Source organism: Tupaia chinensis, unplaced genomic scaffold (assembly GCF_000334495.1).
Source record: "Tupaia chinensis unplaced genomic scaffold, TupChi_1.0 Scaffold000387_1, whole genome shotgun sequence".
In the NCBI taxonomy this organism is placed as follows: domain Eukaryota; kingdom Metazoa; phylum Chordata; class Mammalia; order Scandentia; family Tupaiidae; genus Tupaia; species Tupaia belangeri.
The window spans coordinates 1641381-1658214 of NW_006159889.1; the positions used below are offsets into that span (position 1 = coordinate 1641381).

The 16834-nt window shown below is 53.4% G+C and overlaps 2 protein-coding genes across 3 annotated transcripts in view; both read left to right on the forward strand.

Annotated features, from left to right (window-relative positions):
- The window catches only part of IPO13 (importin 13), a 25757-nt gene extending 17685 nt beyond the window's left edge, over positions 1-8072 (forward strand). The window contains exons 12-20 of the mRNA XM_006153762.3: positions 292-372; positions 1279-1416; positions 1587-1683; positions 4622-4674; positions 6880-6946; positions 7039-7097; positions 7252-7341; positions 7636-7817; positions 7909-8072. Of these exons, the coding sequence (XP_006153824.1) occupies positions 292-372; positions 1279-1416; positions 1587-1683; positions 4622-4674; positions 6880-6946; positions 7039-7097; positions 7252-7341; positions 7636-7817; positions 7909-8005 (864 nt within the window). The 3' untranslated portion in view covers positions 8006-8072. The remainder of the gene's footprint in view (positions 1-291; positions 373-1278; positions 1417-1586; positions 1684-4621; positions 4675-6879; positions 6947-7038; positions 7098-7251; positions 7342-7635; positions 7818-7908) is intronic.
- A 576-nt stretch (positions 8073-8648) lies between these two features.
- Positions 8649-13442, forward strand: DPH2 (diphthamide biosynthesis 2). Of its 2 annotated transcripts, XM_006153763.3 has the most exons (6): positions 8649-10547; positions 10819-10931; positions 11153-11376; positions 11575-12258; positions 12336-12515; positions 12593-13442. In XM_006153763.3, the coding sequence occupies exons 1-6, from the start codon at positions 10401-10403 to the stop codon at positions 12715-12717; spliced, it is 1473 nt and encodes a 490-aa protein (XP_006153825.1). In that variant the 5' UTR covers positions 8649-10400; the 3' UTR covers positions 12718-13442. The 2 variants fall into 2 exon arrangements, with proteins under 2 accessions (XP_006153825.1, XP_027629714.1); XM_027773913.1 differs by lacking the exons at positions 8649-10547; positions 11153-11376 and having other exon boundaries at positions 10853-10931.
- Positions 13443-16834: the final 3392 nt, after the last annotated feature.

Here is a 16834-nt window from a genome sequence, read left to right on the forward strand (position 1 = left end):
TTTTTTTTTTTTTTTTAACTACATAAAGTTGTCTTAATCTTCCGAAGCACTCATAATATCCCTGCTTTGTACTTTGAGGTTCCCTCTGAGGTGATCCCTAGAATGCAGGATATTCTTTTCCACTCACAGTGCAGTGCAGCAAACCATTCCTTCTCCCAAGGGTCCCCTGCACTGAGCACTCAGTGTACATCTGGGGTAATGGGTTTGAACTCCTTACCTGCTCCCTGCTACCAAACCCTTCTCAGGTGGGTGAGTGACGGCAGGGCACTTCACATCTCCCTGTGTCTTCAGGTGGTGGTGGTGCTGCAGCAGGTCTTCCAGCTCATCCAGAAGGTGCTGAGCAAGTGGCTGAATGATGCCCAGGTGGTGGAGGTGAGTCCTGACTCTTGCTCTCTGTTCCCATGGTGACTTTGCTCAGAGGTCCACGTTAGCTCGTGATAGTCTGGAGAAGTAGAGGAGGGGAACCCTGCCTCAGACAGAAGCAGTCTTTTTGGAGGACATTTAGAACTCCAGTGTCAGGAGAAGTACTTGATGAAAGGACTGTGACCTCAGGGCTGAGTGACAGCCAGGCATCTGTGTTAGTATGAGACCTGCTTTTGGTCCCTTCTCAATTCAGGTTTTTGTTGCTGTTGCTGCTCCCTGAGAGGAAATGATGGAGATGTAAGTAGTAAGAGTTAAGTGGCAAGATGGGCGTGGTGGTGCACACCTATAATCCCAACCACTAGAGGTTGAGGCAGGAAGATCATAAGTTCAAGGTCAGCCTGGGCAACAGTGAGACCCTGTCTCTTGGGGAAAAAAAAAAAACAAAACAGAGGCCAGCAGGTGGCATGGTGGTTAAGGTCCTGGACTCCTACATGACTGACCACGATTCGAGTCTTAGACCTAGCAGCTTAAAAAAAATCATGCCAGGTACATGTGTGCGCATACTCAAAATTCCGAGAGGAGAATGGAGGAGAAGGGATTGCAGCATGGCCATACACCCCTTGGGGAATGGCTTCTCACTTTCCCTCTCTTTCTATCTCTATATCTCCGGCAAGTGCGTGCACCCTTTTGCAAAAAAAAACCAAAACAACGAAGTTACATCCTCTGCCCCTCTGTGAAGGGCCTTTTTGCCCCCTGCCTTCCAGGTAAGACTCACACTCACTTTCCTCCCTTGGTTTGCAGGACCAGGCAAGGCTTCTATGTAAGTGCCCTTTCTTAAGGCTCCTCTGTGCAGGGCTTCAGTTCTATTCCAGCCGGTTGTAACCTACTGACCAGAGCCCTTTGCTTGCTCCCAAGGCGGTGTGTGCTATCTTTGAGAAGTCAGTGAAAACGCTGCTGGACGACTTTGCCCCTATGGTGCCACAGCTGTGTGAGATGTTGGGCCGGATGTACAGCACCATCCCACAGGCCTCTGCCCTCGACCTCACTCGGCAGGTAGGGGGTTGGAACAGCCAGTGTTCTGGATTGCATCTTAGAGATCTGACCCTGGGTAGGGGCGGCTCAGGTGGCTGCTGTGGCTGGGGTCCCTGCCTGCATCCCGGGGGTGTTGACCTGTCTGGGTGAGATGGGGCCTCAGCTGACCAGCTCTCCCTGCTTTGTTGTAGCTGGTCCACATCTTTGCCCATGAACCTGCCCACTTTCCCCCAATCGAGGCCCTCTTCCTGCTCGTCACCTCCGTCACACTCACTCTCTTCCAGCAAGGTAGGTCCTGACCAGGGTCTCTGCTGCTGCCGCCACTGCCACTGCCTCTGCTTCCCCGAATGGGGAGTCAAAGCTGCCCACTCTGTTCTCTGTCCCCTGAGGCGCACGAGGGACTTGATGGAAAACTTGTGGGATTAAGCACAGCACAACTGTCACCTTTTAAGTAGATGACACTTTGGGTCGAAATGGATAAGAGGGTGAATGATGCCTTGTACTGGCCTGCTGGACTCAGGGCCAGTCTGGATATGGGGGCAGGTGGGGACAGAGGCTCTGGGGGATTTAGAGCACTAGGCAGGCTCCTTTTCTCTGGAATAGAGCAGGGACTTTGAAGTCAGGTAGACCTATATTCTAACCTCATCACTACCAACTAGTTGTGTGACCTTGGGCAAGTCCCTTACCTCTGCTGAGCCTTCATTTCCATAGCTGTGAAATGGAGATACCATATACTGGATAGGATTGTGACAGGTATTTAACGTCACACCTTCTGGACTCCTGGCTTGGGATTTTTGCACATGAAGTACTGGTTCCTTTTCCTGCATCAAGGCTTTGTCCTTTCTAGGCCAAAAGCCAAGTGCCTTTGGCTGTGGTCCCATGCCCGCCCCCCATTCACTTTGACCCTCTGCCTGAGAGAGCTAGGAGCAAGGGGCGAAGCTCTCCCCCAACCCCACTACCACCCTGCAAACCAGGTGTCTACTTGGGAAAGAAGGAGCATTGTGCTGCCAGCCTCATGATCTTGCCTGGATTTCTGGTCCTAGGTTTGAGGCTCACCAGGGGTCTCAGCTGGAGCCCAGAGGATTCTCTGCTCCTATCCCTGGTGTCTGGTCCCATGGTCCTGGCCTCCATTTCTGTGGGCCATGGGGTAAGTCCAAACTAGGGAGAAACCTGAGCCAGAAACCTGGATATGGTCATCCTTCACCTCACCTCGCCCACTTCACATACTCACACTGGAACGAGGCCCAGTGATCCCGGCTCCTAGCTGTCCCACCAGGAGTGGGCCCACCTCTCCCTGCCTTCATGGCTGTGCCTGTCTGAGGTCTCAGCTGGGTTACCTCAACGCCTTCCTGTCATCTGCCCGCCTTACCAGTTCATTCTACCTGCTACAGCATGATGTTTTGTTACAAAACACAAGTCTGACATTTTCCCTCCCTGGCCTAAAACCTTGTCATTATTTTTACACACAGCCCCCCCTTCCCCCGGGTTCTCAACCCATTCTCATCCACGTGGCAGAGCTCTGGTACACCTAACGCCCTCTCCTGCCAGTGTCCTCTGTCCTCAGGAGTCCCACATTCCAGCACACTGGCCTTTCCCTTATCATATCCCATTTGATCCCTGTGCCTTGGGGCACTGACTGGACAACCCTAAGCCTTACTGGGTGAACTCTCACTCCTTCATACCTTAAAAAAGAAGATTGTATCAGTCCTCAGAGAAGCTTCTTGGAGGCAGAATTGGGTGCTTCTAACTGCTGAAAACTGCATCCTGTACACCCTGTTGATACAGCAGTGACCACACGGTAATCAGCTTTCAGGTCCATCTTCCTTTCTAGATTAAACCCCTCAAGGGCAGGCTTGAGTCTCTTCCCTGCATCCCCAGCACCCAGAATAAGGCCAGCACAGAGCAAGCCCTGGACACTTAAATAGAGGGTGAAGGTTCTCTGCCCTTGGAACGTTCTTCCTCACTACCTGGCCTATCTCTAGCAAGGTGGCTGCTGAGCACTGAACCTGCTGTCCTACAGCAGAACCCAGGTATGGGGCATGTTGGGCCTCGCTTGCCAAGACTTGAGTAACTCGGGATTCTGATATGGAAGGGACAGGCTTTGTTAGTGGCTCCTCATAGCCTGGAGAAGGATAGGAAAGAGCTTACTGGCTACTTTACAGACGGGGAAACTGAGTGTTTATGGCTTGCACAAGATCACACAGCTACTTCCTGATGTCTTAGGCAGACATTCCGACATGGAGAAGCCTGGAAGGAGCTCCAGGTGCATGCCTTGTTCTTGCCATAGGAATCATCAGGACTGGAGGCGGAAGTGTGCAAGAACAAATTTGTTGAACTTGTTGGTTGTCTTGCTGGGCAGGATGGCCTAATACCTGTTTTGCTGTCCTAGTCTAAGCCATCCCTTCTCCAGGCTCTGACTTCCCACTGGACCGTGGGATGACACGTTGACTGGTTTCCCTCTGTCTTGGCACGTCCAGATGGCAGGAGCTAGTCCTCGGCCTGGAGTTTGGCTCTCTGCTGAGTCGGTGTCCATGTGGAGGGGCTTTGCTGGGTGCAGCTCTATATTTGGCCTAATGATGCCATTTCCTTTCCTAGGCCCTACCAGTGACTTGCCTGCCATTCCCACGGCACACTGGACACTGCCTTACCCAAGCAGGAGTCCTCTGGTTTAAGTGGACCCAGTAAAGTCCTTCCCTTGGACAAACCAAGAGCCCTAATGCCATTTAAGAAATTTACTCTAGCTTTATTGTCCTGGGCTGTCCAGGGTCTTCAGCCAGGTCTCAACAGGAAGTACTAAGGACTAATCCCCACAGCCCCGCCCTCCTCTTTGATGACCTGCGATGGGGAGGAATGTGCAAAGAAGCAGAGTAGGGCTATCCAGCCTGCCTGAGGCCACAGCGAGTGTGTGCCCATTTCTTCAGCTACATGGAGTCCAGAATTGCTCAAGCACCAAGGGGTCACTTGGGGGACTGGCCTGAGGAGGAGTGGGGAGTAGGTGGAAGGCCCCTTGGGGAAGCTGGGCAGGCCCGTCCTTCACTTTGCCGTCTCTTTCTGTTGGGCTTCTCCCAGTTCATGGTTTTTGTATGTTTTGTTTCTTTATCTTGCTTCCTGCTGCTCATGTGCCCCCACGCTGTCTCCCTGCAGGCTCTCAGTCCCACATAACTATATGAGGTTGAGTTGCTGTTTGTATAATTTTTTCTTAAGTTCCATCTTTATTATATTTTAGGGCCCAGGGATCATCCTGATATTGTTGATTCATTTATGCAACTCCTGGCACAGGTGTGTTTTAGTTTTATTCATTCACGTTCTGTTCTCTCTCTTTCTCTTTCTCTTATGTTGAAATTCAATTTAAGCCTATTTTTAGCTTTCTGTTGACAAATTTTTTTTCTGTTCAGTTGAATAGAGTTTCTTCATCTGTTTCCGTGGAAGTTGACAACCCAACATCCTCCTTTAGTGCCCCTTTGCCTCAAGTAGCTCAGACTTCTACACAGCCCAGGGAGAGGCTGATCCTGAAGGGAGGGAGCTGGGCTGGCCTGGGGGGAGCGGGGAAGGAAGGGGGTGGGAGCTGCCCAGCAGCTCCTGTGGCTGACTTGCCCAGAAGTTCAGGCGCAGGGCTGGAGGTGAAGGGCCTGGGGTTCACTGTCCCCGTGCTCCTGCCGGGAACTGCCTGCCTCAGTGTCCCCAGACTGCTCCTGAGAGGTAGGCTGGGAGCAGCGCCACAGGGAGGGGCTGAAGACAAGTATGCGCAGTGGAGCCCAGAGTCTGGCTGTTGGAGAGGTTGTGCTGCTGCCGGGAGGTGGGGTGCGGGCTCCATTGTGAGGTGGGACTGCACGTAAGGAGGTGCTTGCATTCGGTCTGTGTTCGGGTGTGCTGGGCCTTGTTTTGTATGTTCTGAGTTTGGTTTGGGAAGGGAACAGAAGTTACCTGCTGTAAGCAGTATGTGCATCGTCTTGGGTGTTGGGGTTAATGTATGGAGATGCGTGTCAATGGGTGTCGTACGTGGATGTGTGTTTTGTGTTGTTGATGTGTTGGACATGGGTGCATTTGGAGTGTGGGGATGTGTTGGAGGTGTGCGTGGATAGGCCTCTATGTTGTAGTATTGCTGTGTCCGTGTTGGAGTATGTACGGTTTGGGCTGTAGGAATGTGAAGCTAGCGTGATGGGGGTTCTGTGGTTTGGGGGGCCCTGTGCATTGGAGTAAGTGGAGTGTTTCTTTGCTTGATCATTTCACAGGTGCTTACTGAGTGTGTAATAAGTGCACTTGCTAGGTGCCGAGGGTGTGACAGTGAGCACAAGTAGGCACAGAGCTTGTTCTGGAACTGACGGTCTAGCTGAGGGAGGGGCCCTGGGAGAGTGAGGAACGGAGAGTGCTCCGGGCCTGGGTGGATGTGTGTGGGTATCTGCAAGGGTGTACTTTGGCGAGGAGGGCATTTGAGTGTCTGTCTGTGGGTGGGTGTGTTGGGAGAGTGTACTTGTGCTGGAGGGCTGCGGGCAGATTGAGGGCATGGCATATGGACACGGTGTGGTGATAGGGGTAGTGTTTGCATGTGTGACTATGCAGTGAGGGGATATTGCAGATGTAAAAGAGCGTGTGTGTGTGTAAGGGCATAGGGATGTGTAAGGGTGCTTTAAGTGAGGGTGCACATGGAGGTGTCTGCACACGAGTAAACATGGGGGTGGAGGGTGTGTGAAGGGTTGGTGGGTCGGGGTCTATGTGGTATGTGCTGGGGGCATTGCTGGGGAACGGAAGTGCTTGAGGACAGCCGGAGCCGTGCAGAGCATCTCCTGTGATTTGAAGATGTGCCAGTCATGTCCTGGTACCACTTGGGGCAGGCCATCTGCCCCCCTCACCCCCTCTATCCCCCCACAACCCACACAGCAGCCCTGCCTCCTGGGGTGGGTATGACTGAGAAGGGCCTGGACACAAGGTGTCCTGGGTGAGAGGTGAGCACAAGTGGCTCTGGCCCTACTTTCTGTCTTCTTGAGCAGGAGCTGGAGGGTGCCTGAGGAATGCAGGCAGGACTTGGGATGGGCTGAGGGGCTGGGACTCCATGTCCAGCTGTCATCTTTTCCTCTCACTGGCCTGTTTACAACCCCACGGGGCCTCAACTGCCCCTAAATCAAAGTGAAGTCACTGCTGGCTACCTGGAGCCTGCAGCAGGTCTGGCCCTGAAAGAGGAGAGGGTGTTTGTCCAGGGAGTGACTCAGGATCCACATTTGCTGCATTACGACCTCACGCCCAACCTCTCCACATAGATCCAGGCGTTCATGTACTCGTACATGTATGTACAGGGCATCTTCCAGCTGGCTTCTCTCCTGACGACTGAATCCTGGGGTGATCTGGGTCACCCCAAGGTGGCAGGGTGGCTGGTTTTGGCAGCCTCTACCTGTGATCCGTGAAGTTGGGGGCTGGGGTGGCAGGTGAGTGGGGGGGATGGTCCTTGGAGCTGGCTGGGGCTGGGCTTACCAGCTCCACCTCCTGCAGGCTCTGAAGCGGAAGCCAGATTTATTCCTGTGTGAACGATTGGATGTCAAAGCCGTGTTCCAGTGTGGTAAGCGGGGCCAGGTGCATGGCTGGGCTGGGGGCTGCCTGGGAGGATCCTTAGGCCCCATCTGATCTGCTCTGCCTCTGCCTATCCCACAGCTGTGCTGGCCCTCAAGTTCCCTGAGGCACCTACTGTCAAGGCCTCCTGTGGCTTCTTTGTGAGTCCCTTGCTGACCTCTGACCCCTCATCACCCTTCTCCCTTGCCCTGCCCAGGACTCCAGAGGGCAGGGGTGTGGTGTGCCAGACTTGTCTTCAGGGAGAGGCAGGAAGGGGTGGAGGCTGATGGGCCTCTCCATCCTTGTCCTCTGCAGACAGAGCTGCTGCCTCGGTGTGGGGAAGTAGAGTCTGTGGGAAAGGTGGTGCAGGAGGATGGCCGTGTGCTGCTCATAGCAGTGCTGGAGGTGAGGTGGAGCGAGTGCGGGATCGCCAGGGTGGGGGGTCCACACTGCTGAGGCAGTTGGCTTTCTAGGAGGCTTGAACCTTCGGTTCCCTAAACTCTCAGGTTGTGTGTTCCTCAACTCAATGGCTGACATTATTAGGGTGCTGTGAGGGTCCGCTGGCTCTCAGAAAGCAGTGCTCACTTGGGCTGTGCAGTGGCTGAGGAATGGTCCCAGCAGACCTGGGTGTAGTCAGGCATCCTTGCTGCAAAAGGGGCTGGAGGCGTCTGTGGTGTGCTAAGAACCACTCTCCCTCAGGCCATCGGGGGCCAGGCCTCCCGCAGCCTCATGGACTCCTTTGCCGACATTCTGTTCGCCCTGAACAAACACTGCTTCAGCCTCCTGAGCATGTGGATCAAGGAGGCACTGCAGCCCCCTGGCTTTCCCTCTGCCCGCCTCAGCCCTGAACAGAAGGACACCTTTAGCCAGCAGATCCTCCGGTGAGCAGGACTGGGTGGGGCCTGGGCTGGGGTAGGGAGGAGGTGGTGGGAGTGATGGGTGTGCTAACCCACCCTCCCTTCCCTCCTTCAGTGAGCGAGTGAACAAGAGGCGGGTGAAGGAGATGGTGAAGGAGTTCACGCTGCTGTGCCGGGGGCTACATGGCACAGACTACACAGCTGACTACTGAGGGGTGCCCCATCCCACCTGCCCGAACCTTGCCCTCCCAGTCCCCAAAGAGTAAACCTGGACCCTCACTGCTGCCTCTGCTTCCTTTCTGCTGCCAGCACCACCTAACTGAAACCCTGGGCCCAGATCCTGGGGGACGGGTGGGAGGATGCTTGGACCTAGGCCTTGGACAAGAGTGGGAGGGACACCCTCCTAGCTCCTAGGGTGGAAGAAGCCCTGCTGTAGCCAAGCCACCTAGACCGGAGCCATTCAAAACACTGCCATTGCATTTGGGGTGGGGTGGGGCGGGACTGCAGTAACATCACCAACCCCTATTAAATTAGTCCCAGCATTCACACTGATACACATTCATGTCATCGGCAATGCTGAGCACGGGGCCTTAGCTCTGCAGTGCCTGTTTTACACTGAAGGCTGATCTAGTTCATAGCGCCCATGCTAAGCTGGGAGAGTGGTCAGGGAAGTGAGGAAAGTCTGCAGGGAAGACTATTTTTTAAAAAAGAATTATTTATTTATTCATTCACTTATTTTAATTTGACTAGAGAGATGGAGAGAGGAAGTGAGAAAGCAAGCTACCAGATCCAGGACTCGAACCATAGTTGGCTATGTGGGAGTATTAGCGCCTTAACCAACCCGCCACCTGCTGGTTCCAGAAGTTGGTTTTCTGATGGGACTAGGAAGCTTCCCACGTACAGGACTTGGGAACTTGAGCTGCAAGTGCGGCGGGGCTGGTTCATTTGGGAGAGAAGTGGCGTGGGACTGAGGTCCAGGAGGGTTATAGAGCACCCTGGTTGAGGAGGGCTATAGAAAGTGGGGCTGAGTGGCAGAGGCGCAAGGGACAGACAGCCTTGCAGTCCCCAAAGCAAGAGAAAGGCAGGACGATGTCCTCACAGCTCTCTCTCTGTGAGATTTCCCTCCGGGAGACGAGGGCTTGGTCAGGACCGGGGACAGCTCCTGGCCTACTCTTGCTTTCCCTTAGCCCGATTGGGTCCCACTGTATCCTTGACTCTCTGGGGCGCCCCAGCCATCTCCTTAGCAAAGTATGAAGAACAAGCCTGAGTTCTCCCGACCTCCATCTATGATCTTTGGGTCTCCTTGAAGGGCCATGGAGGAACTGGCTATTCCCACATTCATCCTACTCCTGTTCCTCTCTTGCATTCGCACAAAGTTGTGGCCTCCATTCTTCCTCGTTTGGCCTCTTTCCATGTCAGCCAGCATCAGTCCTCCTCTTTCACCTGCCATCCCCTGAAGTCACTCTGTCCCCTCTCCCCTACCTCTTCTCCGTCCCATTCTCATCTTACTCGATTTCTCACTTCTGGGGTGAGAAATGTTTCATATACTTTTAGACCTTTTTTCCCACCCTGCTACAAGGTATCCAGGTGTCTTTTTCCACTCGCCCCTATGTCAAGCCATAAGCAAATGTGGCAAAAAATAAGTTGAGAAAGTGAGGGGTCTACAGCCCAGCTTCCGAAATCAGTGCTGATTGCGCTGCTAACTTGCTGTGTCCTATTACACAGGGAGTTAGCCTCTTCGAACCTCAGTTTCCTTATCTGGAGAATGGGGTATCTTCCTCCAAAGACTGCAAACTCAGGGACATAGTGCCTTGTAAGTGCTCTGTGTTTGCCTGCTTGGCACATGATGTGAGGATAGCAATGCTTTCACTGCATGTGACATGCAAAGGACTACTTTGTAAGCTTTTATAGATAAATTAATTGGCCGTCCCAACACTCCTATCAGGAGGCAATATTGTTACACGCCCATTATCAGAAAGGGAAACAATATAGAGGCATTCCAAAGGCAGTAGTCAGCGGCCATGGACGGTTCTCAATCCCCGGAAGCTGGGCATAGAATTAGAAATTACGCAATGCTACCTCCCAGATCACGGAGTGATCTGGTTCAGCACAAATGCTGAACCGGCGAGCGGCGGATAGAAGCTGTTCAGCTGGGGCAGTTATTTTCCGGGAACCTGTATTCTGGAAGACCGGCGGCGGGCTGCGGCGGAGCGCTCAGAGCCGGAGCGAACGACAACACCCAGAAGCCTGCGCGCCTTCCTTGGAGGCACTTCCTCAGAGGCTCGCGCTCACGCGGATCGCTGAGTGGCATTCGGTGCACGACTGGGTGGCGAGGATTGGAGGCGGGAGCCACAGAGGTTAGGATTGGTGACGCACTGTCAGCCACGCCTCCGCAACCCGGAAGTACCTTCCCCGGGCTGGCCCATGTGCCGTGGAGAAACGCGAGTTGGGAAAGGTGCAGGCGTGGCAATGGCTGCTGATGGGCCGTGGTCCCACCTCCTTCCATAAGGGGTCCAGGGAGCTCTGAGGCTGAGGGCTGCCTTGCGGGGCGCAGGCGGGAAACTGACCGAAGAAGGGCCCCTCTACCCCGCTACCCAACCTTACCCCATGGAGTCTACGTTCAGCAGCCCCGCGGAGGCGGCGCTGCAGCGGGAGGCAGGCGTCCTGGGACCGCGCACTCCTCTGGCGGACCTCGACCGAGTGTACGAGTTGGAGCGAGTCGTTGGATTTGTCCGAGACCTGGGGTGTCATCGGGTGAGTTTAGGGAGAGTGACTCGCCTCTCGGTATGGGTTGCGGACGGGGTCCTGAGGGTTTTGTGAGCACAAGGCACCGGTGTGTGTGTGTGTGTGTGTGTGTGTGTGTTAGACTACTGTGGCTGTACGTGAACCTCTCCTGTCACTTCTAGGGCCCTAGTGCTCCTCTGGGGCGGGGGTTTGAAGTCGAGTGGTTGCTCCCAGTAAGTTTCCTTTGAAGAGGCCCCTGGTCCAGGAGAGGCTGTTTCTGATCCCTGGTTTATGGTTCCAGGTGGCCTTGCAGTTCCCTGATCAGCTACTGGGAGATGCTAGGGCAGTGGCTGCTCGACTGGAAGAGACCACGGGGTCAAAGATGTTCATTCTGGGGGACACGGCCTATGGGAGGTATGAACTTGGGTTTGAGTGGGCTCTGCCTGAGCTCTGGGGCTCCTGGATTTCCCTCTGTAAGTGTCTGTCTCTACTGTGGCTGTGTCTCCTGGTGCCAGCTCCTTTCAGTGACAGAATCTTCCTTTCATGACATCGTTTTCTTCACTGACCCCATTTTCCCATGATGACAGTCACTGCTCCTGATGGGGACCTCCCCTCCCCGATGTATCTCCCTGCAGCTGCTGCGTGGATGTGCTGGGAGCTGAGCAAGCTGGAGCTCAGGCCCTTGTACATTTTGGCCCTGCCTGCTTAAGCCCTCCAGCCCGCCCGCTGCCCGTCACCTTCGTCTTTGGACATCGGTCTGTGACCTTGGAGCTCTGCGCCAAGGCCTTTGAGACCCAGAACCCAGACCCCACCGCACCTGTGGTGCTGCTCAGTGAGCCAGCCTGCGCCCACGCCTTGGGTGAGGGGTTGTGCCTGCATGCAGGAGGGTGGGCCAGCTGCTCTGCACGTTAAGTTCCCAGTTTCATACACTCCTACAGAGTTCTTGATAAGGGAACAGCCTCAGCCTTTGCTTTTGGGTGACATTTAGTCATCCTGGTGATGACAGGGCTCCTCTTTTCCCAGTCCCCAAACCTAACTCCACACCCTTCTCTTCCAGAGGCTTTGGCCACTCGCCTGCGCCCAAGGTACCTGGACCTTCTGGTCTCCCGTCCAGCTCTTCCTCTGCCAGAGGGGTCACTTGATTCAGAGCCTGAGACCGTGGAACGTTTTGGGCGCCGCTTTCCCTTGGCCCCTGGGAGGCATCTGGAAGAGTATGGTGCCTTCTATGTGGGGGACTCTGAGGCCAGTTCTGATTCTGACCTTGAGCCAGACCTGAGCCGGCTGCTCTTGGGGTGGGCACCGGGGCAGCCCTTCTTTTCCTGTTGTCCAGACACAGGGCGGACTCGGGATGAAAGTGCCCGGGCTGGAAGACTAAGGGCACGAAGACATTATCTGGTAGAGAGGGCCAGAGATGCCCATGTGGTGGGGCTGCTGGCAGGTACTCTGGGTGTGGCCCAACACCGAGAGGCACTGGCACACTTGCGGAAGCTGACTCGGGCTTCAGGCAAGCGTAGCTATGTCTTGGCCCTAGGGCGGCCCACCCCTGCCAAGCTTGCCAACTTCCCCGAGGTGGATGTCTTTGTGCTGCTGGCCTGTCCTCTGGGCACCCTCGCACCCCAGCCTTCTGGTGGCTTCTTCCGACCTATATTGGGACCATGCGAGCTGGAAGCTGCCTGCAACCCTGCCTGGCCACCTGCAGGTCTGGCTCCACACCTCACACATTACGTGGACTTGTTGCCTGGTGAGTGCTGGCCCAAGCTGACTACCTGAGCCAAAATGGAGTCAGGGGCCGGTGTGGAGTTTCTTTCTCCCTTCCAGGTTCTCCCTTCCATGTACCCCTCCCACCACCTGAGTCAGAGCTGTGGGATACCCCAGATGTGTCACTCATTTCTGGGGAGCTCCGACTCCCTGCTGCCTGGAAGTTGTCCGGTGATCCTGTATGCTCATCAGCCCTGAACCCACGGCCCCAGCTGGAGCTGGCAGAGAGCAGCCCTGCAGGTAAGTGTGCCAGTCTCTACCCCCAACCGAGCTCCTCCACATTCAGCCTACTCAGCCTGAGCCTCCTCCCTGTACAGCTTCGTTCCTTACTTCCCGGAGCTGGCAGGGGCTAGAGCCCCGTCTGGGTCAGACGCCGGTGACAGATGCCATAACCGGAAGACGAGGGATCGCCATCGCCTACGAGGATGAGGGAAACAGCTGATACCACAGAAGGCCAAAGACCCAAATGGACTTGCAGATATCTGCTAGGACCTTGAGTGCTCCCTGCACAAACCTCACATCACCCAGCCAGGATCCTGGAGGGTGCCTGGATGGAAGGAGGGTGGGCACCCCTTACTGAGGACTGGACTGATCTCTGTCCTGCTCTGGCACTGGCACAAGGCTGAGCACATTGACTTGGTAAATGCCTGTCGTTTGACTAAGAGGGCAAGGGGCGTAGGTGCATCCTCGAGGGCCTGCGGCCATTCCAGTTACTGGTCTGCCCCTCTCAGAAAGCAAGTGCTAGATGGACTAGGCCAGGGTTTCCCACCCTCGGCACTGTTGACGTCTTGGGCCAGGTGATGCTTTGTCGTGGGGGCTTTCTGTGTGTGGCAGGATGTTTAGCACCATCCTTGGCCTCTGCCCACCCCAAAATTGTGACAACCAAAAATGTCTCGTGGGGCGAAATCGCCCCCAGTTGAGAATTCCTCTATACTGTGCAGATCAGTAGCCACTAGACATGTGACAAATTTAAAATGAGTTAAGGGGTGAAAGCTCAGTTTCTCAGTCACACCGACCCCATTTCAAATGGTCAGATAGCTTCATGAAGGGACAACACAGCTATAAGACATCTCTGCCAACGTGGGAAGCTCTTCACACAGTGCTGTTCTGTACTGACTCATCCTTCTCAGGGAGATCGCGGGAATGCAAATAAATCAGATTTTTTTTTCTCCTTTTTCTTTTTTTTATTTGTCACTACATGGCACTCACTACAGAGATGGGGGGAATGGTCACACCACAATGCCTTTTCCTCTCTTTTCCCCTCTTTTTGGGATTTTGAGCATGCAAGCACATGCACCCAGCATGTTTTTGTGTGCGTGTGTGTGTTTCTTTTGAGAGGTTTTTCCTTTGTGTGTGTGCTCACTAGAGAGAGACACAGTGAGAGGGAACATGAGAAATCGCCACCACCCCTTCTCATTCATTCTCCTCCTGGGATCTTGGACACATGTGCACAGCATGATTTTTAAATTTTATTTATTTATTTATTTTTCATTCCAGTTACTGGTCTGCCCCTCTCAGAAAGCAAGTGCTAGATGGACTAGGCCAGGGTTTCCCACCCTCGGCACTGTTGACGTCTTGGGCCAGGTGATGCTTTGTCGTGGGGGCTTTCTGTGTGTGGCAGGATGTTTAGCACCATCCTTGGCCTCTGCCCACCCCAAAATTGTGACAACCAAAAATGTCTCGTGGGGCGAAATCGCCCCCAGTTGAGAATTCCTCTATACTGTGCAGATCAGTAGCCACTAGACGTGTGACAAATTTAAAATGAGTTAAGGGGTGAAAGCTCAGTTTCTCAGTCACACCGACCCCATTTCAAATGGTCAGATAGCTTCATGAAGGGACAACACAGCTATAAGACATCTCTGCCAACGTGGGAAGCTCTTCACACAGTGCTGTTCTGTACTGACTCATCCTTCTCAGGGAGATCGCGGGAATGCAAATAAATCAGATTTTTTTTTCTCCTTTTTCTTTTTTTTATTTGCTCACTACATGGCACTCACTACAGAGATGGGGGGAATGGTCACACCACAATGCCTTTTCCTCTCTTTTCCCCTCTTTTTGGGATTTTGAGCATGCAAGCACATGCACCCAGCATGTTTTTGTGTGCGTGTGTGTGTTTCTTTTGAGAGGTTTTTCCTTTGTGTGTGTGCTCACTAGAGAGAGACACAGTGAGAGGGAACATGAGAAATCGCCACCACCCCTTCTCATTCATTCTCCTCCTGGGATCTTGGACACATGTGCACAGCATGATTTTTAAATTTTATTTATTTATTTATTTTTGTTTTTCTTATCATAATCTTCTTTATATTACATTGGATTACATATAACTTTACAGTGTATTACATTGCTGCACAGCATGATTTTTCAAGCCACTGGGTCTGGGACTTGAACCATGGTCAGCCATGTGGGAGTCCAGTAACATAACTGCTATACCATCTGCTGGCCCCACCCAGTGTTTTCTTTTTCTTTTTCTTTTTCCCCTCTCTATGGCGCATACACTTTGAGAGAGACAGAAAGCAAGAGAGCACCTCCCAGGGGGGATGACCACATTGCAATCCATTCTCCTCGGGATCTTGGGCATGTACGTACATGCATCTAGCCTCACTTTTAAGCCACCAGGCCTGGGACTTGAATCGTGATTGACTATCTGAGAGTCCAGTAATAAAATCATTATGTCATCATCTGCTGGTCCCACCCAGTGTGTTTTTTAAGCTACAGGGCTTGGGGATCGGAATGCATCTCAGCCATGTGGGATGTAGCTCCCATAATCATGCCACAGCACTGTTTGGCCCATTCTGTTTTGCTTTTGTTTTTAGTTTGCTGTAGGGTGCCTGCACTTGCTGGAGAGGGACAGAGGAGGGAAGGAGTGAGAAATCACCCTCCAGGAAGGATGGCCACACAGCAATCCCTTCTTCATTATCTTAGGATTTGGGGCATGCATGCATATGTACCTGGCATGTTTTTCAAGCTGCCAGGTCCAGGACTCAAACCACACAGCCATGTAGGATCCAGCTGCCTTAACCACAATGCCACCAGCCAGCCCTGTTATTCAACAAACACTTCAGGTCCTGCACAGTGCCACCAGCCGGCCCATTTATTCAACAAACACTACATTCCAGGGGAATGGAGATGTGAACTGAATTTAGCCAGATTCTTGTCGCCGCAGTGTAGTTGGGAAGAGAGACAGAGTGAAACAGTACTGTCCAAGGAGGATGCCCCAGGGGCTGCTGGATCCTGCAGCATGCACCTGATGGGTACTCAGGAGGCTTCCCAGAAGGGTGATAACCTATGCTAGATCGTGTAGAGCTTAATATAATAAATAATCACAAGAGAAAAGGATGTTTGGGCTTAAGCACAGGTATGAACCACCATAGCGGGTGCTTTAAGCACTGTGTTGTTGGACTCTAAAGGATGAGAGCAGTGAATGCAAAAACTCACCTCTTTTTTTTTTTTAAGAATTATTTTATTTAACTTTATTTATTTTGATTTGACTAGAGAGAAGCAGAGTAAGAGAGAGAAAAATAAGTGAGAAAGCAAGCTGCCAGACCAGGGACTCAAACCACTGTCAGCCATGTGGGAGTCCAGCACCCTTAACCACCATGCCACCTGTGGGCCACCAAAGACTCACCTCTTAATTCCCATATTTGCAGAGAATCTTGTCATACTGGCATTGTCCAGGGTGTTGAAGATTCAAGACAGATAAAGGAAGAGTGGTCCCTGTCCTGGGAGTGCCCAGTCTAGTGGTAGAGGCAGAACTGCAAACTGGGACAAGTGGGCCCCGGTAGTCTACAGATACGTGCTGAAGACCGCCAGGCACTGGGAATGTAGCCCTGCGTGTGACGGGTGGAATGCTAGACAAACAAAATGAGGTACTTCATATGTCAAAGGGTGTTGAGTAAGTCCATGGAGAAGTACAAAGCTGGGAAAGAGGAGTGTGGTGGTGGTGGTGCTGGGGGCGGGGGGATGAAGGGTCACAAATTACAGTAGAATTGTCCAGGAAGGCGTTTGGAAGGAGGTGCCGGAGGGCGGAAAGGAAGTAGAGCTGCACTGGTAACAAGCAGAAGGAACGAGTGCAAGGGCAGTGCTGGGCAGCGTGACTGACCCGCCCCAGGAATGGCAGGGCGGTGCAGCGCAGGAGCTCAGATGAATGTGGGACAGGGGTGTGGGGAGCCACACCTGAGGATGCCTAGTAGGTCATCAGAAGGACTTTGGCCTTCCTTCTGAGTGAAATGGGAGTCATCAGGGCGTTCGAACGAGACTACCATGACCTCCCTGAGGTTTTATGAGGGTCACCAGGGTGAGAGCCCAGTGCAGGCACACTACCTGCCTCTGGGTAGGGAAGGCTTCCTGGAATAACGACCTCTGAGGACCAGCAGGTGTTAACCAGGATGATGCGAAGAGCAGAGCTTCAGGCACAGAAGCGCTGAGCAAAGAGGAACGAGCACGGCGCCGACCTGGAAGTGGGTAGGACCGGAGGCAACGGCAGTGGTTGGAGGCTAAAGCCCGGAGGCCAGAGAGCAGGCCTGAGAATACAGCAGAGCCGGCAGGGAGGCCAGGGGCGG